Raw genomic sequence first — 23931 nt, 5'->3', positions numbered from 1 at the left:
CCTAACCACAGAACTAAACAATAAATACAAAAAGACAATACTACACTGACCTAAATGCAATACGATACAATACTATAATACTATAAGGTATTTAAGAGAAAAAGAGGAGAGAGGGAGATAGAGAGAGAGAGAGAGAGAGATTGGCTCGCAGAAAGACAATGATTATGGAGAGAACTTACGCACAAAGGGTATGATCGCCAGCGCCTCGATATCCAGCTCCCGATTATCAGCAGATAACCGTTGATGAGAGAGTGAGAGCTGGATGTGGTCGGCCTGCCTATTTATGCTCCACACACAATGCAATCTCCTGGTCCTACAATCCCATTGTCCATTGGCCGAAGGAATTCGGCCCTGCATCATAACAAAAGGTCATAGGGTGATTCATACAGGTGGGCTGTGACGATTTCCAACAGCTCAGGTGGGTGGGAAACTGGGTTTCCCGCCGCATACCTGAGTATGTGCAAATCATAGAAATGGACATAAACTTCTTATGTCCATAACTATTCGCACGAGCGATTAATACGCTCCAAACCAACACCGGAATATTGCTAATCAAATACTCTTCCGATGGGTACCAAACACTGCTGTATGATTCCTGTTAAACCCTTCGTACGATGCAAAGAGGGATTCCTCAGCTCTGGGACATTATACTTTAACCAAACTTACAGAAACTATCAAAGGGATCATGATCTATAAACTACATTAATTGTGAACATTTGTAACTAATGAGTCGCACGCTACGATCACATAAACTCTACCGTAAATGCGCATACTGCGCGTGCGAGTGCACGCTATTGCGGGTATGCGCTTCCACGGGAGAGCGTACGCATGCGCAGCACGGACCAGTGTGCGGTGCAAATATGGCAACGTGCATTGAGACATTTTTCTGACTTTGACACTACGAAGCAATCCCATTCGGCAGATTCCACGCAAGAACTTTCCAGTGGGACCTGCTGGACAAATGGTCCGGGTCGCATCTTCAGATGCATCAGCGGATAACCCTGTCACCAAGGACAAGGGTGTCCCTCCTGTGGTGGTTGCAGAGTGCTCATCTTATAGAGGGCCGCAGATTCGGCATTCAGGACGGGGTCCTGGTAACCACGGATGCCAGCCTGTGAGGCTGGGGAGCAGTCACACAGGGAAGGAATATCCAGGACTTATGGTCAAGCCTGGAGACATCACTTCATAAATATCCTGAAGCTAAGGGACATTTACAATGCTCTAAGCTTAGCAAGACCTCTGCTTTAAGGTCAGCCGGTGTTGATCCAGTCGGACAACATCACGGCAGTCACCCACATAAACAGGGTGGCACAAGAAGCAGGAGGGCAATGGCAGAAGCTGCAAGGATTCTTCGCTGGGCGGAAAATCATGTGATAGCACTGTCAGCAGTATTCATTCCGGGAGTGGACAACTGGGAAGCAGACTTCCTCAGCACGACCTCCACCCGGGAGAGTGGGGACTTCACCCAGAAGTCTTCCACATGATTATAAACCGTTGGGAAAAACTCGACAGGTATTGCGCCAGGTCCAGGGACCCTCAGGCAATAGCTGTAGACGCTCTGGTAACACCGTGGGTGTACCAGTCAGGGTATGTGTTCCCTCCTCTGCCTCTCATACCCAAGGTACTGAGATTGATAAGATGGAGAGGAGTAAGCACTATATTCGTGGCTCCGGATTGGCCAAGAAGGATTTGGTAACCGGAACTTCAAGAGATGCTCACGGAGGATCCGTGGCCTCTACCTCTAAGAAGGGACCTGCTCCAGCAAGGACCCTGTCTGTTCCAAGATTTACCGCGGCTGCGTTTGACGGCATGGCGGTTGAACGCCGGATCCTGAAGGAAAAAAGGCATTCCGGATGAAGTCATCCCTATCCTGATCAAAGCCAGGAAGGATGTTACCGCAAAAACATTATCACCGCAATTGGCGAAAATATGTTGCGTGGTGCGAGGCCAGTAAGGCCCGACGGTGGAAATTCAACTGGGTCGATTCCTACATTTCCTGCAAACAGGAGTGTCTATGGGCCTGAAATTGGGGTCCATTAAAGTTCAAATTTCGGCCCTGTCAATTTTCTTCCAAAAAGAGCTAGCTTCAGTCCCTGAAGTTCAGACGTTTGTAAAAGGGGTACTGCATATACAGCCTCCTTTTGTGCCTCCAGTGGCACTTTGGGATCTCAATGTAGTTTTGGGTTCCAAAAGTCACATTGGTTTGAACCACTTAAATCTGTGGAGTTAAAATATCTCACATGGAAAGTGGTCATGCTGTTGGCCCTGGCCTTCTTCTTTCTCCCTTTTGTCTGGGCCAGGCGCGTGTCAGAATTGGCGGCTTTATCCTGAAAAAGCCCTTATCTGATGTTCCATTCGGACAGGGCGGAATTGAGGACTCGTCCTCAGTTTCTCCCTAAGGTGGTTTCAGCGTTTCACCTGAACCAACCTATTTGTGGTGCCTGCGGCTACTAGGGACTTGGAGGACTCCAAGTTGCTAGACGTTGTCAGGGCCCTGAAAATATATGTTTCCAGGAGGGCTGGAGTCAGAAAATCTGACTCACTGTTTATCCTGTATGCACCCAACAAGCTGGGTGCTCCTGCTTCTAAGCAGACTATTGCTCGTTGGATTTGTAGTACAATTCAGCTTGCACATTCTGTGGCAGGCCTGCCACAGCCAAAAATCTGTAAATGCCCACTCCACAAGGAAGGTGGGCTCATCTTGGGCGGCTGCCCGAGGGGTCTCGGCGTTACAACTTTGCCGAGCAGCTACTTGGTCGGGAGCAAATACGTTTGTAAAATTCTACAAAATTGATATCCTGGCTGAGGAGGACCTGGAGTTCTCTCATTTGGTGCTGCAGAGTCATCCGCACTCTCCCGCCCGTTTGGGAGCTTTGGTATAATCCCCATGGTCCTTACGGAGTCCCCAGCATCCACTTAGGACGTTAGAGAAAATAAGAATTTACTTACCGATAATTCTATTTCTCGTAGTCCGTAGTGGATGCTGGGCGCCCATCCCAAGTGCGGATTGTCTGCAATACTTGTACATAGTTATTGTTACAAAAATCGGGTTATTATTGTTGTGAGCCATCTTTCAGAGGCTCCTCTGTTATCATGCTGTTAACTGGGTTCAGATCACAGGTTATACGGTGTGATTGGTGTGGCTGGTATGAGTCTTACCCGGGATTCAAAATCCTTCCTTATTGTGTACGCTCGTCCGGGCACAGTATCCTAACTGAGGCTTGGAGGAGGGTCATAGGGGGAGGAGCCAGTGCACACCAGATAGTCCTAAAGCTTTCTTTAGATGTGCCCAGTCTCCTGCGGAGCCGCTATTCCCCATGGTCCTTACGGAGTCCCCAGCATCCACTACGGACTACGAGAAATAGAATTATCGGTAAGTAAATTCTTATTTTTCTGCTTGGTGTTATTCCATTACCATGTATTCGCTGTGCCATTGTAAATATTTGTATTTGGAATTTGTACAAGTACCGCCTAACAGCACTGAGGTCTCGTCTTCAATTCCCACCACATCCTTAACTGTGTGGAGTTTGTATATTCTCCCTGTGCTTGTGTGGGTTTCCTCTGGGTACTCCATTGTCCTCCCACAGTCCAAAAATATTCTGGTAGGTTAATCGGCTCCAAGCAAAAAATAACCCCAGTGTGTGCATATGGGGGGTAATTCTGAGTTGATCGCAGCAGCAAGAAAGTTAGCAATTGGGCAAAACCATGTGCACTGCAGGTGTGGCAGATATAACATTTGCAGAGAGAGTTAGATTTGGGTGGGTTATTTTATTTCAGGGTCAATACTGGCTGCTTTATTTTTACACAGCAAATTAGATTCTCTCTGCAAATGTTATATCTGCCCCCCCTGCAGTGCAACATGGTTTTGCCCAATTGCTAAAAAATTTCCTGCTGCGATCAACTTGGAATTACCCCCATGGTACGGATTATAGAGTGTAAACTCCACTTGGGCAGACAAGGATGTGAATGGGTAAAATATTCTCAGTATAGTCCTGTAAAATGTGTGCACACTATATAAGTAACTTATATGATTTACCGACGGACACAATACAGACGGTCATAATCCCGACAGTCATTGATCTACAGTCAAAATACCTACATGGTCAAAATACAGACATTCATTATGCCAACATGTTCAAAATACCAACATTTGAAATGGCAACATGTCAAAATACCGACATGAGTTTTCTTTTTTTGTGTCAATGTCGACATAAGTCAACAAGGATACCGTCTAAGTGTTCTGCTGCCCCTCGCATGGCGAGCGTGCTTCGGGCACAGTACCTCACTGCACTCGGCACACTATTCCCCCTCCAGGTCTACTGGGGTGGTGAGGTATGAACAAATCTATTTTGGGGCAAAAATTCCTTAAAAACGTATGTCGGCATTTCAAATGTCGGTATTCTATGTCTGCATTTTGAACATGTCGGCATAGCGAATGTCGGTATTTTGACCGTGTCTGTATTTTGACTGTTGGTCAAAGGCTGTTAGGATTATGTCTGTCGCTAAATCAACTGTTACACCCTCCCAAATATTTCTCTAACATTCACAACACGTTACTTGAATAAATTGTTTTTCTTAAATGCTATTAAACAAAATGCTATCAGATGGACTTAATCTTGATATCTATTTAGTCTTATCCAGCACAATTTTACATTTAGAGCGTATCAAGGCTTTGAATTGTTAAATTGCAAAGTAAAGAACATTAATGCAGTGCTCCACAGGAGGTCTTCCTGTCACCCATAAGGCTTTCTTTCCCGGCCAATATTCTGCGGGACTTTTCCACTGTTTTGCTAAAACACATTACCTCAAATTATTTGAAATATCTCCAAGCTGACATTTGACAATAGTTCAAAAATAGTCCTATTTTACCATTCCATTGTTTGGGTAAACAAGCGCTCCTGGACTTATAGACAAGGCGTACAATAATAAAAGCAGCTTCACTGTTTTATAGATTGCTGCCCACGGAGTAAGAAATAATTGTATGCATGTAAGTTTGCTGTGCAAAACGTCCATCACTTGTGCCCCTGACACTAGAATATCTATCTCTCTCTCTCTATATATATATATATAATTTTTTTTTTTTATTTTTTTTTTTCATATTCTTCAGGTTGCCGGCGGCCGGGCTCCCGGCGACCACCATTCCGGCGCCGGCATACCGACATCTTTTCTCCCTCTTGGGGGCCCACGACATCCCTGGAGGGAGAATAGATAGTGTAGCGCGCCACCGTGCCCGCAGCGTGGCAAGCGCAGCGAGCCCACAAGGGGCTCATTTGCGCTCGCCCAGCTGTCGGTATGCTGGCGGTCGGGATTCCTGCGCCGGTATGCTGGTCGCTGGGACCCCGACCGCAGGCAAACCATACTACACCCTATATACAGTATATATATACACACACACACACACACACACACACACACACGTATACAGTACAGTAACAGAGTTGACTGCAAATCATCTGTAATTACACCCACAATGCATTCATGGGACTCAATTCTGCACCGATTGAATAGCGCCAGGAATAAGCTCCCAGTCCTATTCAATTCTGTGCGCTGTCATGTCAGGGAAGTCCAGTTCATGTGGACTAAACAGGATGTTTAGGTGCGAGAACGGGCATTTTCCGTCTAAAGTGCTGCGGAACAAAACAGCATCGCAGACCTAATCTTGGTAGTATTTCTGCTTGCACCCCAGTAATCCTCTAGTCGGGGATAACAGTGCGCTGAGTTCAGCTCCCTCCCGGCGCTATTCAAGCCTCGCTGAATTGAATCGAGCCCATGGAGTTAAATGCTCAGATGTACCTATTAGTTGTACACATCTTTGCAGTCACCCTTATCCATGTGCCTGGTTTTATAGTCATCACCATAACAAGCGCGCACTTACATCTGCCCTATTCATGGTGCAAGTGGAGAAGCACCTGAGCTGCATAAAACACAGCACGGTGTATAGTTGTGTACTTGGCTCCAAAGCACACACCATGCAATAAGACGCAAGAGCCATCCACAGAACTGAAATGCTTCTAACTGCTCATCCATCACCCACATTGCCCCAGGTCAAATTCCTCTAGAAAATGCAACTAATATTCACTAAAACATTTACAAACAAAAAATACAAAGACATAAATAAAATGGAGGAGTACTAGTAAATGATAAAGTTGGATAATATAAAATCTACACCACTGCACTGAAGTATGTGTAACCCAGTCACCAAACAGTTTATACAGACCGTACACTTTCCATAAAGGCCAATTAACTGTACGGAATACACATGAATTACCGCCGGGCGGGATGCCGACTGTCAGTATCTCGACAACGGCATCCCGGCCGCCAGAATGCCAGCAGTGGGGCGAGCGCAAAAAGTCCCCTTGCGGGCTTAGTGACTCGCTGCACTCGCCACAGGTTCTATTCCCACTCTATGGGTGTCGTGGACACCCACGAGTGGTAACAGCCCCTGTGAGCCGGGATTCCTGCTGTCAGCATTGTTGGCTGTCAGGATTCCGATGTTGTCCCAAACGGACCCTCAGGCGGCTGCAAGAAGAAATGTGCCTGATCGTGGAACTCCCACCAGGACGGAGCAACAACTCAATTACTCCATCAGGCACTACACTAGTGGCAGACGCTATGTTTACTTTTTTTTTTAATTAAAAATAAAAAAATATATATACTGCAACACTTTTCTTTAATCCACCCGTTTCCACAAAAGCTCAACCTGCTTTAGAAACCATGTGAAGACTCTGGCATAAAGTCATATTCTCCATTTCAATAATTACGCATGTGACAGGCTGACCAAGCTGCCAACTGTAAGTTGCTGCTTTCCTGTTTGATTATTTATGTACTCTGTAATTGGGCGCTGCGGAATCCTTGTGGTGCCATATAAATAAAGGATAATAATAATAATAATCATCATCATCACAGAGAAAATGTGATGGACCCTGACATATAGCCGAAGTATGGACCAAGTGTTTACACAGAAATTAGGATCCAATAAACATTGCAGTTAATTTGCAGTAACATCCACTGACTAACAGAGGCTTAACAACACACTCGCATGCTGATGTATGAAGGTTAGTCAGTACAGACAACTACTGAAACACAAAAAGTACATTCACACACATCTTTCACCATCGTGCAATGGATGATCAACTCAACCTATTATTACAAACTGTATAAGATTTATCACCTGCCCTAGGGCTGGAAGGAAGGGTTTGTCAGCAAGCAAGATCCCGATAAAAACACTTATTTCAAAAACAGTTCCTGAGAAGGATTACAATTTCACATGAATTTCATACAAACCATAACAAGTTGGGCGAAAAACCCCAAAACATAATAACCTTATATAAAATAAATTTTTGTTGCTATCATTTTTATCATAGTAGATTAATGGGAAAATGACATTGTTTTGGCTGCCGCACTAATTCATGAGCACCTGGCAAAGAAATTAAATTGTTGCGCCAACTGGGCAAGAAAACCACGGGCACCCACATTTAGCGAACAGAAATGTGTGCAAACTCTGTAGTTTAGGTGCCCAAACCGAAGGTTGGCGCAAAATGTAAGATAATTAATGGACAGCTAAAAGAATTTAATTCTCCCCTCAATTTTATTATTTGTTATGCTACCTCTTCGTAGTTTTTATATCCCACAATAAACAATGGTTAATTTAAGTTTTATATAGATAACCAAAATAACTTTTTAGCCTATTTTATACAATGCCCTAAAATACAGATTAACAACAGGATGAATTAATTCTTATTGGCTAGACTGCACCATTGCAATCTAAAGTTTTAAAGCTGCATCTCCACAAGCTATTATTACTATATTAATGTATGCCACTAGAACAAAAGACTGAATTGGTAACAGTACAATGCATGACTGAAATGTGGCTGAAAAGAGTGCTACATTTCAGGCGTTTTTACTCTCATTCCCAGGGCATGTGTGTGCACCAGCACTCATAGGGGTCTATTCATGTAGCAGAGAAAAGCGCTTTTCTCTGCTCTCTGCTATTCACAGAGCAGGTTACCATGGAGAAGTTCCTCACTTCTCCAGCGGAACCCCCGCTCCGCAGATAAATCACATCACCATACTTTCCGCTTCTTCGTGGAGTTCAGGTTTGCAATCTTAGGATGGCGCAATCTAAACACTGGTGCGGAGATGGCAGGGAAGTTCAATGCTTCGCTGCTCTCTGCCCGGCACCCATGCTGGCTCTGCCCCCTGGCCTTCCAGCAGCTTCTGCAGACTCCCGGTGGCGCATGCTTAGATGGATCCGCTAGCTGACTCCATGAACTGTACAGAGGACCACCTGGAGAAGAAGACCTCACCGCTGGACCCCAGGATACCGGATTGCATTGCCAGAGAGGTGAGTATACATGAATTGCTACTTATTACAGCTATATATCGCATCGAACCAATACGATGCATAGTAATAAGTAACTATTCATTTTTTACATGAATAGACCCCATAGTCTTATGTACACAGCAAAAATGATATGCAACGAAATTGCAACACTTTGGGCTGGATTCAAATAGCTGCTTTAATTTACTGCGAGAGAGAGAGACGGGTGGTAGTCTCAGGCTTTACACCGAAGGCTATTTAATTATAGCCCATTTCCTGTGCACTAAATTTGACGCTAATGCGCATTATCCCCTAGGTTCTGTGAAAAGTACTTGGAGCTATGGGTTAATACACTCGCAGCGGACCGCAATAAGGACACTTAGCGATGATTTCTGTTCAAGCATCCCTCAAGCTCAAACAGAAATCTGCGTTAAGTGCAGCCTGCAAGTTTATAGAAGGCTGTAATTGAATAGCCCAGCAGACCAATTAGCACACGGCTCATTGAATCCGACCCAAAGGGGTCTAAGAAGGAATTAGCATAAACTCTGGTGAAAAAAAAATATGTTTTCATCTGAGAAAAGCTTGGTCGTCTCTTTTTCCATTTATAAAGAGGCTGACCCCAGAGAAAACAAAGATTGAACCGTAACACATTATGAACTGCTTACAGGCATCCCTATAGACCTCTATGGGTACAGTGAATCAAGACTATTTATCAAGCGGCAAAAAGTTAGTATAAAATAACGCCATCTCGGGATGTGTTACATTTATGTGTCAAATCACTGTGCTCATGCACAGACAATTAGTCACGCATCCATACAGCATTTCTTCCTTTGGAATCATTGCAGAATAGTTTTCAATGGGCCTACAACTTCATATTTTTGTAGCACAGTTTAGAAAATGAAAGCAAGCATCTGATTGGTTACTATTTAGAGCTACGGTCTTCTCTGAATAAGTTTTATAACACTGTGGAGTATTTATGCAGAGATGTCAACCTGATCCAATTCATGCAACAAGAAAAATGTATCGGCGTCTGAATTTAGCACCAAGTTGTTGACTAAATTAATCAGCGCTCAGTTAACTAATTACTAATTAGTTTTGTATAAATAAAGGTAATACAACCAGAAAGTCAGTGCCAAGTTAGAACACACAAATGTTTCATGTGTGAAATTGTTCAAATTGACCATAAAATATTCCAATGATTTAGAAGTGTGTGAAGAATTATAAATACAGTCTAGTATTGCAAGCTTTGAAATAGCTTTTTCCAGATTGCTAAACTCAGGACATATTCATCAAGCCATTTTTTTCATTTAATTATGAAGGAACTGCAGTTTCTGCATAATTTCATATATAATCTCTAAAGCTGTGTACACACTGGAGCAATGGGCATTCGTTCTGACATCGGAAGTAATGTCCTTGAGCCCAGAATGAGTGTACACGCTGGAACGAATATGTTCCATCCTTCATTAGCATAAATAAGGTCATTAGCGACCGCGGGTGTGCAAAATCATCCGTACACACTGGTCCTTATTCGGATTTGGAAGTAAGGCAGAAAAAGCACGCAAATCTGTGTCTGGAACAAACATAGGCGTGCGCAGCACATTTTATTAGGGGGTCCACCGTCAGAGGGGTGTGTCTAGCTCCGCCTTTTGGGCGTGTCTAGCTCATCTATTGATGGTCAACGCAATACAAAATATTCACCCTTCACCAATCCTAATAATGCAGCTACATTGTCAGATGTTGTGGTGTGCACCAAACAAACACCCCTGATGGCACTCACTGCAATTACACTGCTCCTCCTCAGCCTGGTCTGGCTTCCCCTCTCTTTCCCCTGCAAACTGCAGCAGCTTACTTACAAGTCAGCCACTCACTGTCACTGACAGTCGCAGACTAGTACTGCTGCTGCTGCTGGAAAAACGAGTGACGTGTCAATGCTGCTGCCGGCCACATGCCAGTATTGAATTTGTCTTCCTAAGAGGAATGCTGGCTGCATGCTGCTCCTCATCAGTGGCTGGCCTTGGCATAGCATAGGAGAGAGGTGGGCATGTGGCGGGTGGGCGTGCGAGCAGCATGACGTAATCACGTCACATCACGCAGTTTTTTCACATGGAGGTGGAGCCGGGAGTTTGAAAGCCGGTGGCAATGGCACCCTTGATTAACCCAGGCGTCCGGTCAGTAATCCAGTCCTGACAGGGTGCAGCGCAGAGGGGACAGTAATCAGCTTGCTCGGCGATCGCTGCATCAGGCATGTGAGATCAGGGTGCCAGACATTAGGGGGTGCCTGTGCGCACCAGGCACCCCCCCTGCGCACACCTATGGGAACAAACCATTTTGCAACGCATGGGGAGGAAAATTAGATTTATGGTACACTGGGTTCCACAGGGATTACATCAGGGTGTAGAGATGGATCTTGATGCATTGGGGCCTCCTCTATAACCCTGCCTCCAGGCACTGAGAGCTCAGTTTCATTAACCAGTCCAATGCAGGAGCAGGTAAAAGAGAAGGCAAATGTCAGACACAAAGAACCACATTCTCACGACAGGAGAAGGGACCAGCGGCTAATTCCATACAAACCCATAGAGGCTAGGTGCATCAGGGTTGGGCGCCCTGTGGAACCCAGTGTACCTCGCAGAAAGAGATTTAACAATGGTAAGTCTACTGTAAAATCTCCTTTTCTGCAGCAGGGTACACTGTGTTCCACAGTGAATACATCGGGGATGTCCTAAAGCAGTTCCTCAAGGGAGGGGACGCGCCATAGCAGGTATGAGAAGTATCAAACGCAAAGAACCTAATGAACGTGTTCACTGAGGACCCCATAGCCGCCTTGCACAATTGTTCTGCGGACACGCCACAGCGGGCCGCCCAAGAGGGTCCAACAGACAGAGTAGAATGTGCTTTAATAGCAGCAGGAGCTGGAAGTCCAGCCTGTGCAATGACCATTCTAATCCATCTGGCCAAGGTTTGCTTATTCACAGGCCAACCACGTTTGTGGAAACCAAACAGTACAAAAAGGGTATCTGACCTCCTAATAGAGCAGTTCTCTCCACATATATGCGGAGAGCCCGTACCACATCCAAAGACCGTTCCTTGGAGGACAAGTCAGAGGAGATGAAGGCCGGAACCACAATCTCTTGATTAAGGTGAAAAGATGACACCTCCTTCTGTAAATAACCAGGGCGAGTTCTAAGAACTGCTCGGTCACAATGAAATATCAGAAAGACAGACGACAGGACAAAGCGCCTAGGTCAGACACCCTTCTGGAAGAGGCAATAGCCAGTAAGAATAGGACCTAGATGTAAGCCATTTAAGGTCCACTGACTCAAGAGGTTCAAATGGAGACTCTTGCAGGGCATTCGGGGCAACAGACAAATCCCATGGAGGCACAGGAGGGACATAGGGAGGTTGAATCCACAATACACCCTGAGTGAAGGTATAAACGTCAGGTATAGACGCAATTTTTCTCTGAAACCACACCGACAAGGCAGAAATGTAAACCTTGAGGGAGGCCAGACTAAGGACCAAGTCCAGGCCTTGTTGCAGGAAAGTCAGGATTCTGGATGTCTTGAATCTGTGAACATCATAGTTCTTTAGCAGCAGACCAGGTGAAATAAGAATTCCAGACTCTGTAATAGATCTGGGCAGATGCCGGTTTGCGGGCTTTCAACATAGTTTGGATGACCGCCTCAAAAAATCCTTTTGCCCTTAGGAGTGAAGCTTCAAGAGCCACGCCGTCAAAACCAGCCTGGCCAGGTCTGGGTAGAGACAAGGGCCCTGTACGAGGAGATCTGGTCACTGAAGAAGTAGAAGAGGACGCTCTATCGATAGACCCTGCAGGTCTGAGAACCAATGCCATCTGGGCCACGCTGGAGCGACTAGAAGTAGTATTCCTCCTTCTTGCGTGACCTTCCACAGGACCATGGACAGGAGTGACACTGGAGTGAATGCGTAAGGCAGTCAAAAGTTCCATGGAATAGCTAGTGCATCCATCCACGAACACTGCTTGAGGATCCCTGGTCCTTGATCCGAAGACCGGAACTTTGTGATTGTGTCGAGACGCCATCAGGTCTACATCTGGTAGACCCCACTTGTCCACTAGGAGTTGAAAGACTTCCTGATAAAGACTCCACTCTCCAGCGTGCACGTCCTGACGACTGAGGAAGTCCATTTCCTAGTTGAGGACACCCGGAATGAACACTGCCGATATTGCTGGCAGATGGCGTTCCACCCATTGAAGTATTTTTGACACTTACAACATTGCCATGCAGCTTCGAATACCGCCTTGATGGCTGATGTAAGCCACCGTGGTGGCGTTGTCTGACCGTGCTTGAACAGGACTGTTCTGTACTAGAGGCAGGGCAAGAGACAACCCTTTGAACACTGCCCGCAACTCCGGAATATTTATCGGGAGGAGTGATTCCTCCTTGGTCCACCGACCCTGGCAAGTGTTGCTCTAACACAGCACACCTTCCCTTCAGGCTAGCATCCGTTGTCAGCAGGACCCAGTCGGGTATCCAGAAGGGACGGCCCCTGCTTAACTGCTGGTCCTGAAGCCACCAGGTCAGCGACAGACGAACCTCTGGAGTCAAAGCGATCATATGAGACCTGATCCAATGAGGTAGACCGTCTCATTTGGAAAGGATTAACCTCTGCAGAGGGCGAGAATGAAATTGAGCGTACTCCACTATGTTGAATGCCGACATCATCAGACCTAGTACTTGCATTGCCGAGTGTTTCGACACTCTGGGCCGACAAAGGAAGCATCTTATCCTGTCCTGAAGCTTTAGGATCTTCTCTGGAGACAGAAACAGCCGTTGACTGTGCGTGTCCAGCAGTGCCCCCAGGTGCACCATGCTCTGAGCTGGGACCAACGAGGATTTCTTCCAACTGATGAGCCACCCATGGCTTGTAGGAAGCTAACTGTCAGTTGTAGATGGCTGAGAAGGACATTGTGGGAGTTTGCGAGGATCAGCAAGTCGTCCAGATATGGCAGGATCCCGATTCCCTGGCAATGGAGATGAGCCGTCATCACGGGCATAACCTTGGTGAAGATCCGTGGGGCCGTAGCCAGTCCAAATGGCACAGCCTGAAACTGATAACGGATGTTGCCAATAGCAAACCACAGATATTGCTGATGCGACATGGCAATAGGTATATGCAGGTATGCATCCTGTATATCAAGGGATACCATATAGTCTCCAGGTTCCATGGGCAGTACAATTTAGTGCAGAGTTTCCATACGGAACTTGGATACTCTGACAAACTTGTTCAATGATTTGAGGTTGAGTATAGGCCAGGTTTCGGAACTAGAAACAGGGTCGAATAGTATCCTTTGCCTCTCTGGGACAGAGGTACCGGCACCACCACTCCTGTATCCAGGAGGGACTCACAACCAATTGTTGAGCTTACGCTTTTAACGGATCCGAAGGGATAACCGTGGTGCAAAACTGGTGAGGGGGGGTGGGGGACGTCTCTTGAAGGAGACTGCGTACCCGTGAGAGACAACTTCCCGCACCCATGCGTCTGAAGTGGTCTTTAACCAGACCTGAGTGAACTGTAGAAGTCAGCCTCCTACCCTGGCCTGCCCTGTCATGCGGCAGGCTAGTCTTGTTTAAAAGCAGGCTGACGGGGGGCCCAGGACTGTTTTGGGCTTTGTGGTTTTGGTAACACGAGACTGTCTCAGGTATGCCTGACCTTTTGCTTTCCCATGAGGCCGAAAGGAACGAAAAGTGGTACCTTTTGCCCTCTGTGCAGAGGGAGTAGGATTTGGGAGAAATGCAGTTTCAACAGCTGCTAAATCAGGCACAATTTTATTTAGGTCTTCCCCAAACAAGATGTCTCCCTTAAAAGGGAGTACCTCCAAGGTCTTTTTGGAGTCCAGGTCCACCTTCCATGACCTCAACCACAGAATACAGTGGGCCAGGACAGACATAGTCGACACCTTAGCCGCCAATACACCTGCCTCAGAGGACGCTTCCTGAATATAAATGCAGCGGTGGTAATGTGAGACAGATATTGTCTGGCCTTGTCAGATAATTCGTCGGGTAGCTCTTCCTCCAGTCCCTGAACCCATGCTTCAATACCTTTCGCCGCCCAGGAGGCAGCAATAGTGGGTCTATGTACAGCACCTGTTAGGGAGTATATAGATTTCAGGCAGCCCTCCACACGTTTGTCTGTTGGTTCCTTCAGCGAGGTGACAGTAGTAACAGGCAGAGTAGAAGAAACCACCAGACGGGTGACATGGGAATCCACCGGTGGTGGATTTTCCGACTTGTTACATAACTCTGCAGGGAGATGATATCGAGCTAAGGCCGTTTAGATAGGGGGAATTTCTTCCCTGGCTCAGCCCAGGGTTCTCGGGGTATGTCCACTAAATGGTCAGAATGTGGTAATAGAGTTTTAGTTACCTTTCTTTAGTATGTGACCGAGTCCCTAATACACAACAACTGCAAGTAAATCCAGTATTATGAGACTGAGTACACAGTATAATACGTATAATCGGTAAATACTGTGACGCACTATATAATTGACCCTGACACACACCAAGGGAGTCATTCAGAGTTCATCGCTCGCTAGCTACTGTTTGCAACGCTGCGATCAGATAGTCACCGCCTATGGGGGAGACTATTTTTGCTTTGCAAGTGCGCGAACGCTTGTGCAGCCGAGCGGTACAAAAACAGTTTGTGCAGTTTCTGAGTAGGTCTGAACTTACTCAGCCGCTGCTATCACTTCCACCTGTCCGGTCCCAGAATGGACATCAGACACCCGCCCTGCAAACGCTTGGACACGCCTACATTTTTCCAACCACTCCCTGAAAACGGTCAGTTGACACCCATAAACGCCCTCTTTCTGTCAATCTTCTTGTGATCGGCTGTGCAAATGGATTCTTCATAAATCCATCGCCCAGCACCGATCCGCTTTGAGTCCGTATGACGCACCTGCACATTGCGGTGCATGTGCAGTTTTGCTGAGTTTTGACCTGATCGCAGCGCTGCAAAAAATAGCTAGCGTGTGATCAGGTCAGAATGACCCCCCCCAAGTCCCTTGGGGTAAATAATATAGCGGTCCTAGACCGGAGGTATATATCAGGATACGCGTACAATATATTCTGTAACAGGTACACTTGTTCTTAACGAACGCTGTCTGTATAAAGACATGTAGAATACTTAAGGGTTTGTAAAGTCACAGCGCTGTAGACAGGCGGCTTTACAAGGGAGACCTTGCCCTGCAGTCCCGGAGACCAGCCGCAGCAATACCCAAGATGGCACCCAGCGTCTCAGTCAGGGAGTGAGGATGAGTGGAAAGCAGCTCCAGGGCGGCAAAATCTGCTCAGAGATGGCGCCCTGGGCCGGGGGACGGGCTACAGGTCAAGCGCCGGCTTCCCTATGCTGGTCCTCACCGCCTTGTCCTACGGAGTCCTATTAAACTGGGTGTTAGTACACCCGACCTGTACTCCTATGCCCTGGCAGATATAGTGGGGTCCCTGTGTGCAACAGTGTCCATGCCAGCGTCGCAGTCTGTCTCCCTAGACTGCATACTGAATGCGATTTAGTAGCGGGTCCCGTCTGGGGGACCCTCTTACCTCCTCCCCATAGCAGCCACGCCAACAAGGAGAGCATCTGCGACCGTGTGCCTAGAGCCGGAGCGTCTCCGCCGCAAGTACCCGGGGACTGAGCAGCGGGAGTGTACGACGCCGCTTGGGAGGTGATGGAGCTGCAATGCTGAATGTCACTCTGACATGTAACAGTGCTGCGGCCCCTGAAGTCTTCTTAGAAAGTTTTTTTTTTCCCCCAGGGATGCCCAGCGCAGCCCTCCTGTTGAAACTGAGCTCACAGTGCCTGCAGGTGGGGCTATAGAGGCCCCAATGCATCTTGGGACAGTTAAAGATTTAACCTGTTGGTGCCTGGATCAAGAGCCATCACTACACCCCGATGTATTCCCTGTGGAACACAGTGTACCCTGCTGCAGAAATAAATTGATATTTTTTCTGTGCAGGGTAAATAATGGCTGCTTTTGTATGTAGCCCACAACTGTTCGCTTTATTTTTACACTGCAATTTAGATTTCAGTTTGGACACACCTCAACCAAATCTAACTCTCTGCACGAGTTAGATCTGCCCCACCTGCAGTGCAACATGGTTTTGCCCAGTTGCTTGCTTTTTTGATTTGCTTCCACATCTGAATTACCCCCACTGAGCGATGTAGGTGATCTGTCGTTATGAAACTGTAAATCGGCCCAACATCGCTCTCCAGTCTGTACCCATCTTAAGTAACAATCCTAATACAGATTTCACAGACATTTCCTGCAAAGAGCCAACTACAGTATGGCTGCTAAGCTTTTCTGAAATTGGGTCCGTTGGTTTACACTATACTCAGATGGCATCAACCGCTTTATGCCTATGGAGGAATATTCAGAGGAGAGGGATCACAATCTCTGAAAACAGACACTGTGCTTATGCGCCATGTCAGATTCCCAGAAGTCTTGAAAAAAATGTTAAAACCTCCTCCGATAACCGCTGTTCCTGTAAGTTACATACCGGGAGTTATCACTACCATTGTCCCTGCCACATACAGTTAATAGATAGCGGGGATAATTACGTAAAAAATTATTATCCTCATTGTCATATACACAAAGGGACTACTGTAATTTGTAATACAAATGCCCCTTATACAACATCATTTTCAACAAGTGTAAAATGTACTAAAAAGGCAAAAAGTCCAAAACAATATTCAGAGATTCCGCTAACACAGGGCAAATGCTCAAGGACCTACTAGTCCCAGCCTGGAAATACATGGGGGTATATTCAACTGAGGTCGGATCCATTCGAAGTCGAATTGAGATGAGGGACTGGAGAGGGGGGAGATCCGCGGGCAGACGGGGGACAGCAGCACTGTAGGCGGATGTGGCACAGCCGCCAGACCTCACAGCAGCGTCCATTTGTAATACAAATGCCCCTTATACAACATCATTTTCAACAAGTGTAAAATGTACTAAAAAGGCAAAAAGTCCAAAACAATATTCAGAGATTCCGCTAACACAGGGCAAATGCTCAAGGACCTACTAGACCTACTAGTCCCAGCCTGGAAATACATGGGGGTATATTCAACTGAGGTTGGATCCATTCCGACATGCATTTGTCAGAATGGATCCGACAAGGGCTATTCAATGCCCATCTCAATTCGACTTTAATGATCGGAAGCGGGGTCAAAACCTGTCGAATTTGGCCCCGTTTCCCTCAGAAGCATATGAATCGGGAGCTATACCGCCGATTCACGTACTATTCGACAAGTCGAATTTCCCGACTTGTCAAATAAAAAAAAGCTGTGGACTGAATAGGTCGGAACCCCTTCCGACCTGAAAAAGTCGAAAACTGCAGTCTTTTCGACAAGACGGCACTTTCGACCTTAATTGAATATACCCCATGATCTTTTAAGTAGAACCTTGCATGATACAGTAACAGTGAAGTAGCACAAACTAAAGTTAAACCTGCTGCTCAATAATCTCTAAGTAGAACAATATGAAACATGTCTATACCACGAAGATGATAGAATAGGGATGGGCAACCTTCGACCCTTGTTTCAACAGCCAAAATGTCCAAACAAATCCTTCTTGTGGGGGAAAAAAACAAAAATGTACAGATAGTATAAAATATCCCTTCAAAAGTGAATGCATTCAGCTCAACAGAGTAGCATCAACCAATGTAGCCACAACCACTAAAGGTACACACTAGGCAATGTGCTAGGTGAGTGACATCGCCTAGTGTTTCCCCTCCTGGGAATACACACAGGGGGTCATTCCGAGTTGATCGCTAGCTGCCGTTGTTCGCAGCGATCAGGCTAAAAATCGGCATTTCTGCGCATGCATATGGTGCGCACTGCCTACGCGCGACGTACTTTCACACAAGCCGATGCAGTTTTACACAAGGTCTAGCGACGCTTTTCAGTCGCACTGCTGATCGTTGAGTGATTGACAGGAAGTGGGTGTTTCTGGGTGGTAACTGACCTTTTCGGGGAGCGTGTGTAAAAACGCAGGCGTGCCTGATAAAAACGCTGGAGAAACGGGGGACTGGCTGGCCGAACGCAGGGCGTGTTTGTGATGTCAAAACAGGAACTAAATAGTCTGAAGTGATCGCAATGTAGGAGTAGGTCTGCAGCTACTCTGAAACTGCACCATTTATTTTTGGAGCAGCACTGCGATCCTTTCGTTCGCACTTCTGCTAAGCTAAGATACACTCCCAGAGGGCGGCGGCTTAGCGTTTGCACTGCTGCTAAAAGCAGCTAGCGAGCGAACAACTCAGAATGAGGGCCACTGTGCGATATCACTAATTATATCGCACAGTGAAGTCATAGCGCGGCTGGCCGGAACATGCAGTTTTGGACGTTGAGTCCAAATTGAGCTGCAAGCACGGCCGACACTGAGGGTTGTTAACGACCCGCCGGGCTGCGCATCGCTCGGCAGCGGCATACACACTGGGCAATATAGTAAAGGACATCGCTCAGGAAGGGTCAAAATGTGCGACATTATTACTTTATCGCTAAGTGGGTATCCACCTTAAGAGTAATACCCCTTTTACACCAACCAGCATATAACACGGGTTATTGCACATGAACGTGCATAACCCATGTTGCTGGTTGGTGTAAAAGGGCCGAGTTGGAATAATCCGGGTCAAGTGATTCCAACTCGGGTAGCTTGCAGGGTTGAACAGCGGATCGATACGCCCCAGCTCCCGTTCACAGTGTATGGAGTGTTGCGTCACCCGCAACGTAACCATCCCGGCAATATGTCGGGGTTGGTGACTGCAGCAGGAAAGGGGCTGACGCAGGCCACAGCCGGGTAGCACCTGTTTCAGGCTCCAGGCTGCAACCCGCATTTCTAGGTGTAAAAGGAGTATAAATAAAGTACAAAGCAAAACATGTACCTGCCTAACTGATAAATCTTTTAGATTTTCCCACTAATACCCCAAGGCAGTTTTACCATCATTAATTTATACAGCACCAACATACATGGTCGAGTCACATTATTATGACCACCAGCTAATAAAGTAACCGCTCTGGAGCCCTATACACAGCAGGGTTCGCTGAACTGTCACTTTAGACACACATCTGGTAGCCCCCAAGTTCATTTTAATGGTGAGCTGCTCCACTGTAGCGTGTCAGCCTTCATGCACCATCGTAGCCAACATTCACATCAGTGGCACGTGGTGCTCTGCAATTTCCACGGTTATGCGCAATGATGCCATTTGTCCAGTCACGATACACCTTCATCACAGCAGCACGCAAACTGTTCACAAGCTGCGCTGTATCAGAAATACCACCACCCTTGGCCCAAAAGCCAATAATCATCCTTTTTTGCAACTCAGATAAATCACCCTTTTTACCCATGACTGCAAAGAGTGATGTGTGTGCAGATGGCCTATCACACTCCTTATATACCCACCAAGCCAGCGCACGACACGTGACGTACTTGATGGGCTACGCGCTGCCAACGTCAAATGTAGGGAGTGGACATAATAATGTAACACAATCGTACAGCATTGTACAATGAGAATATTAAGTAATTCTTAATGTCCCTGCACCTTAGGAGCTTACAGTTGAAATTATCTACTATACAAACAAAGAGTAAACAGAGGATCAAAAATCAGTTTTAATCTAATTATTATACTCATCCTTCATTAATTCAAATGGAAAATAAGAACCAAAGTATTATAGCACTGTCAAAGTCAATGAAGTTGTCAGGTACGTAACCCGTTTTGCTGTTATCAGCTTTCCTGCATTCACAAGGTAGATTACACAACTCCTCTAAGTACGTATTTGATAAATGTTAAAGATTATTGCAGCTTTAAAATGGGATGGCTCTGTCTATCAATGACAGGAGAACACATCACAGGTAGTATGATTTGTTATACATGATGTCATGCCTGTCCTATCACGCAGATCTATTTAATGATGGGAAACATCACTCTGCCTCACCAATAAAGAAAGCAAGAGCCTAGAAAACTGCTTGGAGCTCCAATTGCAAGTTGAAACAGGACAGGAGATGAAAGCTTAACTGATGAGTACACACAGAGCCTGCACTGACTCACACAGGTGTGGAAGGAAGCTGCTGTTCTTCAGCAAATCCCACTTTATAGTATGCACACAGTAAATTTGTTTTATACCACTGAGGTAGATTAGCACTGGGGAACCTGTAAAGTACTAAACAACTACATTTCTGTAGAGTACTAAAAAACTACATTTATTGTATACATTATGTTTTCCTGGTAATGTTTAAAGGAAATCTGTGAAAACTAGTCTTTTTTAAGAGGCCTTTTGGTTTTTTTTGCGTACTACTCAGTACTGCGGTCTCCAAGTCATTTCGGCTGCCAGCCTGGAGCATGGATCCCTAGACCACAACATGTGTATGATGTTAAATCCAAGCATTCTCAGAGAAGAACGCCCCTTCATTCTATGAAAACACACATGATCCTCAGGCTAGTTCTCATGAAATGACCATTGCTGTGATGTTACTACTTAGCTGCTCAGTTATGTCAAAGGCATGGGAGCCTATTGTGACTATTATGTAAAATGGCACAATGTCACTCTGTGCCACTGACAGAAGAATGCTCCTATATAGAATAGGTGAACCTTTATTAGGAATTACCACCATTATGGCTTTGTACTGGACAGAAAACCTAATTCTCACAACACTATCTGAAATACAACATTGTAATAATAATAATAATAATAATAATAATAATAATAATACTACATCAATATTCCTAGTACCACATATATCAATCAATGTTATGGCAAACACCATATACATGCCATGCTTTATATTATATAGTGTTCTATAGAAAAGGAAACCCTCCAAACTACATAAATAAGCACTCAGTGACAACTATTAGCCAGGAAAGACATGTAACAGCATAGGGGTGACATGCACTGAGCCCAGTGACATTCCCCAGCAGCTATATACCATGCACACCACTGCTGCTGCTGGATAAAGGAGGCAGATTAGTATAAGACTCAGGGTCCCCAGCTCTTATGGATTCTTCACATTCCCCAAGTGAGCGCCGCCACACAGGAAACAATGGAGATGGGCTGCTGCTGCCGGGGCTGCCGTGCATGTAACCCACAGGACGGCTTCCCCCCAGTCATCCCCATCCCACAGCCTGTATGCAGGACAATGCGCTGCTGCAGCAGCTGCCGGCAGCCGGGGTGTGCAGCATGGGCGCAGGCAGACACAGGGAGCCGGCACATCCTCACCTTGCTCTTTACCTCCACGCTGCTGCTGGCCACATATCGCAAAGTCTGGGACTTACTAAAACTTCGATTCATCTTCAATGCTCACCCCCCCTCCCCAGCGCCTCACAGCCGAGGTATCCCCAGCCTGCAGTGCTGGAGCGCTGATCCCCGGTCTCTCTCCGGCGTGCTGCTGTGTATAACAGGCTGGGGACTCGCCGATGCCGGGGCTCCGTATTGTGCTGTTATTCCCACTAGCGCTCCGCTCCCGGATCCCCGCAGTCCCTCCAGTCACAGCCAGGCGCCTGCTCTGCTACAGCGCCGCTGCTGCTCCTGTTCGGAATGATCACAGAGCTGTAATTACAAGAGGGCGAACATAGCAGTCTCTCTCCTGTCTCCGCTACAGGAGCTGCAGCGCCATCTTGGTGTTCTGATCCTTACTGGGGGAGACCCACACACGCTGCATAACCTCATATAATAACTAGGCGGTCACAGTAGTGAGTGGCAAAAGGAGACGCGATGTTATACAATAGTATTCTCAGTGGAAATGTAATTAGCTATTTCTTGAATTTGTAAAGTTCACGTCTCTGTAGATATGTCCAGGAATTATGGGACATATGTTATCAATAATCTGGCACAATGGATATTTTATTTTTGAATGACGATATCCCTGCAATGTACTAAACTTAACTTGCGGGGACAGCAATAGCAATAACCGCCATCTCTGCAAGTTATTAGAGGTGTCCCAAACATTTGTAGAATGTAAGCTCTCAGGAGCAGGGCCCTCTTCCCTCATGTGCTTTTCCTTCTCTTATACCCCTTTTCCACTGTAGCACGGCTGCGACCCACCCTACAGCCCCCTTTCCCTCAGCACTCACCAACACGGCATATTGCCGGGTTGGTGACGCTGCTAGTGACACGGCAGGGGAGGCGCTGGGAGATCACATGCTCTCCCAGCGCCGCCCTCCCATACACTGTGAACAGGAGCCAAGGCGACACGGCTCCCGTTCACACTAGACAGCTTACCGAGTTGAACACGTGTTCAACACGGCAAGCTACCCGGGTAGGATTTCCGGATCACTTGATCCGGGAATTTGCAGGGGGACCCTTTTTCACTAGGGAAAAACACGGGTAAATGCACGCCCCCGCGCATTTACCTGTGTTTTAAGGAGCTAGTGGAAAAGGGGTATAACTTAAACCCTCTTCGACAGCAATAAATTCTATGGTTTTCTGCCACCCTGATACTTTATTCAGTATTGTCTGCTGTTGCTGCTATGTTTATGTACCCTGTAATTGTTCTATATTGTCTTAAACTGTAAGTCACTGTTTTTCTGTTTTGTATATTTATGTACTCTATAGTTGAGCGATACTGATCCCTTGTGGCAATACTGATCCCGGTCTGACCCCTTTCAGACCGCCTGAGGCGGGTCGCACCCAGGAGCCTGACGCTGAGCTCCCAGGGTGCGACCTGCCTCAGGATCACATGATCTCCAAGCGCTGCCCGTTCACACACAGTGAACAAGAAACTGGTCGCCGTCCACACCGCACAGAGCTGGCCCTAACCAATATGATGCCCTAGGCAAGATTTTGGCTGGTGCCCCCTAGCACCACCGCTGGTTCTGCCTCTGACCTTGCACCTCTTTCCCTGCACCATCACCCCTCACCCATAGCAGTCCTTGTACCCCCTATATTTTAAATAGGAACAGTTCGCACATTTGACGCACAGCCCAAAAAGGGGCATGGCCACACAATAGTAACCCCAATTACAATTACGCCACACAGTACTTCAACTTTATTCACATTGTATCTTGCGATAGTGTCCATAATTCATATTACATACCAGAGTAGTATCACTTTACCTTATAAACGTTACTCCTCACAGTAGAGCCCCTTATTCACATTACATCACACTGAATTGCTCCTTATTCACATTACACCACACCTTATTGCTCTTTATTCACATTAGACAACACAATAGTGCCCTTTCTATACGCAACTCCACATAGTAGAGCACCTTATACACATAATGCCCCAGTAATGCATTTATACACAATTCCACACAGTATTGCCCCTTACACATATGAGACACATTAATGTCCTTATAAACATAATGCACCTTACACATTATGACAACCTTTATTAATGTCCTTTTACACATAATGTCCCTTACACATATGGCGCACATTATTAATGCCCTTATACACATAATGACACACATAGTGCCCCCTACACATTTGCTGCACATTATTAGTGCCCCTATACACATAATGACACACATACAGTAGTACTCTGTTACACATATGCCGCACATTATTAATGCCCTTATACACATAATGACACACATAGTGGCCCTTTACACATATGTTGCACATTATTAATGCATTTTTACATGAC

At 46.3% G+C, this 23931-nt stretch overlaps 1 protein-coding gene across 2 annotated transcripts in view; it reads right to left on the bottom strand.

Moving 5' to 3' along the window:
* PARD6G (par-6 family cell polarity regulator gamma) overlaps positions 1 to 21996 on the bottom strand; it is a 208436-nt gene extending 186440 nt beyond the window's left edge. The window contains exon 1 of one of the 2 annotated variants that reach the window (XM_063923285.1): positions 21562 to 21996. In XM_063923285.1, the coding sequence (XP_063779355.1) occupies positions 21562 to 21633 (72 nt within the window). In that variant the 5' untranslated portion in view covers positions 21634 to 21996. Of the gene's footprint in view, positions 1 to 21271; positions 21363 to 21561 lie in introns of those variants that run through there. The other variant, XM_063923286.1, reaches the window with a different exon arrangement.
* Between the last annotated feature and the right edge of the window lie 1935 nt (positions 21997 to 23931).

Source organism: Pseudophryne corroboree, chromosome 5 (genome assembly GCF_028390025.1).
Source record: "Pseudophryne corroboree isolate aPseCor3 chromosome 5, aPseCor3.hap2, whole genome shotgun sequence".
Taxonomy (NCBI): domain Eukaryota; kingdom Metazoa; phylum Chordata; class Amphibia; order Anura; family Myobatrachidae; genus Pseudophryne; species Pseudophryne corroboree.
This window is presented reverse-complemented; position numbering and strand designations above follow the sequence as displayed.